We start from the raw sequence: 6,000 nt of genomic DNA on the forward strand, positions 1-6,000 counted from the left end.
GAAAATGAATTGAATGAGAGCAGGCCTGATTTCCCACTAAAGTGATACCATCAGCTCTGCCATTCTGAGGATGATCATTTTACACTACATTATCTTCAGCATACCATTATCTATCTTTATGGTTAACGACGCTGAAGGAGCCCTCTGAGAACCATTATGTTCAGCAGAACGTGAAACCTATTCAGGGTAACGCTATCCATGACATGGGGCGGCAGGTAGCCTAGTGGTTAGAGTGTAGGGGTGGGCAGGTAGTCTAGTGGTTAGAGTGTAGGGGGGCAGGTAGTCTAGTGGTTAGAGTGTAGGGGGGGTAGGTAGTCTAGTGGTTAGAGTGTCGGGCCGGCAGGTAGACTAGTGGTTAGAGTGTGGGGGTGGCATGTAGTCTAGTGGTTAGAGTGTCGGGCCGGCAGGTAGCCTAGTGGTTAGAGTGTAGGGGTGGCAGGTAGTCTAGTGGTTAGAGTGTAGGGGAGGTAGGTAGTCTAGTGGTTAGAGTGTCGGGCCGGCAGGTAGACTAGTGGTTAGAGTGTAGGGGTGGCAGGTAGTCTAGTGGTTAGAGTGTAGGGGGGGCAGGTAGTCTAGTGGATAGAGTGTAGGGGCGGCAGGTAGCCTAGTGGTTAGAGTGTAGGGGGGGCAGTTAGTCTAGTGGTTAGAGTGTAGGGGGGCAGGTAGCCTAGTGGTTCGAGTGTAGGGGGGGGCAGGTAGTCTAGTGGTTAGAGTGTAGGGGGGCAGGTAGACTAGTGGTTAGAGTGTAGGGGCGGCAGGTAGCCTAAATCAAATCAAATCAAATTTTTATTTGTCACATACACATGGTTAGCAGATGTTAATGCGAGTGTAGCGAAATGCTTGTGCTTCTAGTTCCGACAATGCAGTAATAACCAACAAGTAACCTAACTAACAATTCCAAAACTACTACCTTGTAGACACAAGTGTAAGGGGATAAAGAATATGTACATAAAGATATATGAATGAGTGATGGTACAGAGCGGCATAGGCAAGATACAGTAGATGGTATTGAGTGCAGTATGTACATATGAGATGAGTATGTAAACAAAGTGGCATAGTTAAAGTGGCTAGTGATACATGTATTACATAAAGATGCAGTAGATGGTATAGAGTACTGTATATACATATACATATGAGATGAGTAATGTAGGGTATGGAAACATTATATTAGGTAGCATTGTTTAAAGTGGCTAGTGATATATTTTACATCATTTCCCATCAATTCCCATTATTAAAGTGGCTGGAGTTGAGTCAGTGTGTTGGCAGCAGCCACTCGATGTTAGTGGTGGCTGTTTAACAGTCTGATGGCCTTGAGATAGAAGCTGTTTTTCAGTCTCTCGGTCCCAGCTTTGATGCACCTGTACTGACCTCGCCTTCTGGATGATAGCGGGGTGAACAGGCAGTGGCTTGGGTGGTTGTTGTCCTTGATGATCTTTATGGCCTTCCTGTAACATCCTGGAGGGCAGGTAGTTTGCCCCCGGTGATGCGTTGTGCAGACCTCACTACCCTCTGGAGAGACTTACGGTTGTGGGCGGAGCAGTTGCCGTATCAGGCAGTGATACAGCCCGCCAGGATGCTCTCGATTGTGCATCTGTAGAAGTTTGTGAGTGCTTTTGGTGACAAGCCAAATTTCTTCAGCCTCCTGAGGTTGAAGAGGCGCTGCTGCGCCTTCTTCACGATGCTCTCTGTGTGGGTGGACCAATTCAGTTTGTCTGTGATGTGTATGCCGAGGAACTTAAAACTTGCTACCCTCTCCACTACTGTTCCATCGATGTGGATAGGGGGGTGTTCCCTCTGCTGTTTCCTGAAGTCCACAATCATCTCCTTAGTTTTGTTGACGTTGAGTGTGAGGTTATTTTCCTGACACCACATTCCGAGGGCCCTCACCTCCTCCCTGTAGGCCGTCTCGTCGTTGTTGGTAATCAAGCCTACCACTGTTGTGTCGTCCGCAAACTTGATGATTGAGTTGGAGGCGTGCGTGGCCACGCAGTCGTGGGTGAACAGGGAGTACAGGAGAGGGCTCAGAACGCACCCTTGTGGGGCCCCAGTGTTGAGGATCAGCGGGGTGGAGATGTTGTTGCCTACCCTCACCACCTGGGGGCGGCCCGTCAGGAAGTCCAGTACCCAGTTGCACAGGGCGGGGTCGAGACCCAGGGTCTCGAGCTTGATGACGAGCTTGGAGGGTACTATGGTGTTAAATGCCGAGCTGTAGTCGATGAACAGCATTCTCACATAGGTATTCCTCTTGTCCAGATGGGTTAGGGCAGTGTGCAGTGTTGTTGAGATTGCATCGTCTGTGGACCTATTTGGGCGGTAAGCAAATTGGAGTGGGTCTAGGGTGTCAGGTAGGGTGGAGGTGATATGGTCCTTGACTAGTCTCTCAAAGCACTTCATGACGGAAGTGAGTGCTACGGGGCGGCAGTCGTTTAGCTCAGTTACCTTAGCTTTCTTGGGAACAGGAACAATGGTGGCCCTCTTGAAGCATGTGGGAACAGCAGACTGGGATAAGGATTGATTGAATATGTCCGTAAACACACCAGCCAGCTGGTCTGCGCATGCTCTGAGGATGCGGCCGGGGATGCCGTCTGGGCCTGCAGCCTTGCGAGGGTTAACACATTTAAATGTTTTACTCACCTCGGCTGCAGTGAAGGAGAGTCCGCGTGTTTTAGTTGCGGGCCGTGTCAGTGGCCCTGTATTGTCCTCAAAGCGGGCAAAAAAGTTATTTAGTCTGCCTGGGAGCAAGACATCCTGGTCCGTGACGGGGATGGTTTTCTTTTTGTAATCCGTGATTGACTGTAGACCCTGCCACATACCTCTTGTGTCTGAGCCGTTGAATTGAGATTCTACTTTGTCTCTGTACTGACGCTTAGCTTGTTTGATAGCCTTGCGGAGGGAATAGCTGCACTGTTTGTATTCGGTCATGTTACCAGACACCTTGCCCTGATTAAAAGCAGTGGTTCGCGCTTTCAGTTTCACGCGAATGCTGCCATCAATCCACGGTTTCTGGTTTGGGAATGTTTTAATCGTTGCTATGGGAACGACATCTTCAACGCACGTTCTAATGAACTCACACACCGAATCAGCGTATTCGTCAATGTTGTTGTCTGACGCAATGGTTAGAGTTTAGGGGTGGCAGGTAGTCTAGTGGTTAGAGTGTAGGGGGGGCAGGTAGTCTAGTGGTAAAAGTGTAGGGGGGGCAGGTAGACTAGTGGTTAGAGTGTAGTGGTAGTCTAGTGGTTAGACTAGTGGTTAGAGTGTAGGGGGGGCAGTTAGTCTAGTGGTTAGAGCGTTGGACTAGTAACAGTAAGGTTGCTAGATCGAATCCCCGAGCTGACAAGGTAAAATCTGTCGTTCTGCCCCTGAACAAGGCAGTTAACCCACTGTTCCCTGGTAGGCCGTCATTGTAAATAAGAATTTGTTCTTAAATGCCAAGTTGAATAAATAAATAAATACATTTAAAAAATGTTTAACAAAACTGCTAAGTGTTTGGATGCTACAGAAGTTGTTTCCCAAATGGCACCATACTCATTTTATAGTGCACTACTTTTCACCAGGGCGGTGTCGTGTCAGTAGCATGTCGCATGTAACATCCAAACAGCCACTTAGCTAGCTAGCTAGTTAGCATGTCATGGATAGCGTTACTCTGAATAGGTTTCACTTCCTGCTGAGCTTAAATGGTCCTCAGAGGGCTCCTTAAGCATAAAGATAAATGGGAATAAAGGTACCGGGACTATAATGTAGTATAATGATATGACACAACCAGGGAGCTATAATGTAGTAAGATACGGGCTATACCACCATATAACACAGCCGAGGGCATATGAATACTTGTCCATCTAGAGACAGAGGGCAGAACCATTTCAAACTCTCCTGCTGTTAGTGTGTGCGTGTGTGTGTGTGTGTGTGTGTGTGTGTGTGTGTGTGTGTGTGTGTGTGTGTGTGTGTGTGTGCGCGCTCTTACCGACACAGCGGTTCGACCAGGTCTCTGTCCAAGAAGACATGGTCCCTACTTACTGACGAGATATCTACAGGAAACTGGGAGTCTGAGAGAGAGAGAAGGGGGAGAGAGAGAGAAGGGGGAAAAAGAGTGAGAGATAAGGGGGAGAGATAAGGGGAGAGAGAGAGATAAGGGGGGAGAGAGAGAGAGAGAGAGAGATAGAGATAAGAGAGAGAGAGAGAGAGAGAGAGAGAGAGATAAGGGGAGAGATAAGGGGGAGAGAGAGAGAGAGAGATAAGGGGGGAGAGAGAGAGAGATAAGGGGGAGAGAGAGAGAGAGAGAGATAGATAAGGGGGAGAGATAAGGGGGAGAGAGAGAGAGAGAGATAAGGGGGAGAGATAAGGGGAGAGAGAGAGAGAGAGAGAGATAAGGGGGAGAGATAAGGGGGAGGGAGAGAGAGATAATAGGGGAGAGAGAGAGAGAGAGAGAGAGATACGGGGGAGAGAGAGAGAGAGATAAGGGGGAGAGATAAGGGGGAGAGAGAGAGAGATAAGGGGGAGAGATAAGGGGGGAGAGAGAGAGAGATAAGGGTGAGAGATAAGGGGGAGAGAGAGAGAAATCTGAACTCATCATGCATTTGCTCGTGGTTCTGCGTACCCACACTCTATTGGCCTCCACGGGCAGACAGGATAACAGCTTTCTATCCCGTACAGTGGGCTGCTGTGTGTGTGCATACCTTCGTAGAGCTGGGCGTACTGTGTGTGTGCATACCTTCGTAGAGCTGGGCGTACTGTGTGTGTGCATACCTTCGTAGAACTGGGCGTACTGTGGGAACCCTGCAGCCCTTAGCCAATCACAAGCCTCCTTGGCCTCGATCTCTGGAAGAGAGAGGGGGGGCACATGAGGAATACAGACACACAGTTAAGCAGCTTTCTCTGTTTTTGCTTCTGTCAATAATTCCTTTATTGATGTAAAGAATAAGAGAAAAATTAGAGAGAGAGAGAGAGTATGAGAGAGAGAGAGAGAGAGAGAAAAGACAGAGAGAGAAAGAGAGAGAGAAAAGAGAGAGAGAGCGCGAAAAGAGAGAGAGAGGAAAGACAGAGAGAAAAGACAGAGAGGAAAGAGAGAGAGAGAAAAGAAAAGAGAGAGCGAGAGGAAAGAGAGAGAGAGAGAGAGAGAGAGAGAGAGCGAGAGAGAGAGAGAGAGAGCGAAAAGAGAGGAAAGAGAGAGAGAGAGAGCGAAAAGAGAGAGAGAGGAAAGACAGAGAGAGGGGAAAGAGAGAGAGAGAGAGGAAAGAGAGAGAGAGAGAGGAAAGAGAGAGCGAGGAAAGAGAGAGAGAGAGGGGAGAAAAGAGAGAGAGGGAAGAAAGAGAGAGAGAGAGAGAGGAAGAGAGAGAGAGGGAGAAAAGAGAGAGAGAGGAAAGAGAGAGAGAGAGAAAAGAGAGAGAGAGAGGGAGAAAAGAGAGAGAGAGGAAAGAGAGAGAGAGCGAAAAGAGAGAGAGAGGAAAGAGAGAGAGAAAAGAAAGAGAGAGAGAGGAAAGAGAGAGAGAGGGAGAAAAGAGAGAGATAGGAAAGAGAGAGAGAGCGAAAAGAGAGAGAGAGGAAAGAGAGAGAGAAAAGACAGAGAGAGGAAAGAGAGAGAGAGAAAATAAAAGAGAGAGTGAGAGGAAAGAGAGAGAGAGGAAAGAGAGAGAGAGGGGGAGAAAAGAGAGAGAGGAAAGAGAGAGAGAGAGAAAAGAGAGAGAGAGGAAAGAGAGAGAGAGAAAATAAAAGAGAGAGCGAGAGGAAAGAGAGAGAGAGAGGAAAGAGAGAGAGAGAGGAAAGAGGGAGAAAAGAGAGAGAGAGGAAAGAGAGAGAGAGAAAAGAAAAGAGAGAGAGAGAAAGAGAGAGAGCGAGAAAGAGAGAGAGAGAGGAAAGAGAGAGAGAGAGGGAGAAAAGACAGAGAGAGGAAAGAGAGAGAGAGTGAAAAGAGAGAGAGAGAGGAAAGAGAGAGAGAGAGAGAGAGAGAGAGAGAGAGAGAGGGGAAAGAGAGAGAGAGAGAGAGAAAGAGAGAGAGAGGAAAGA

The 6,000-nt window shown here is 48.1% G+C and overlaps 1 protein-coding gene across 1 annotated transcript in view; it reads right to left on the reverse strand.

The window, feature by feature from the left end:
- LOC139419382 (stAR-related lipid transfer protein 13-like) overlaps nucleotides 1–6,000 on the reverse strand; it is a 42,261-nt gene that overhangs the window by 28,741 nt on the left and 7,520 nt on the right. Inside the window, 2 exon segments of the mRNA XM_071169327.1 lie at nucleotides 3,962–4,043; nucleotides 4,744–4,815. Of these exon segments, the coding sequence (XP_071025428.1) occupies nucleotides 3,962–4,043; nucleotides 4,744–4,815 (154 nt within the window).

Source organism: Oncorhynchus clarkii, chromosome 10 (assembly GCF_045791955.1).
Source record: "Oncorhynchus clarkii lewisi isolate Uvic-CL-2024 chromosome 10, UVic_Ocla_1.0, whole genome shotgun sequence".
In the NCBI taxonomy this organism is placed as follows: domain Eukaryota; kingdom Metazoa; phylum Chordata; class Actinopteri; order Salmoniformes; family Salmonidae; genus Oncorhynchus; species Oncorhynchus clarkii.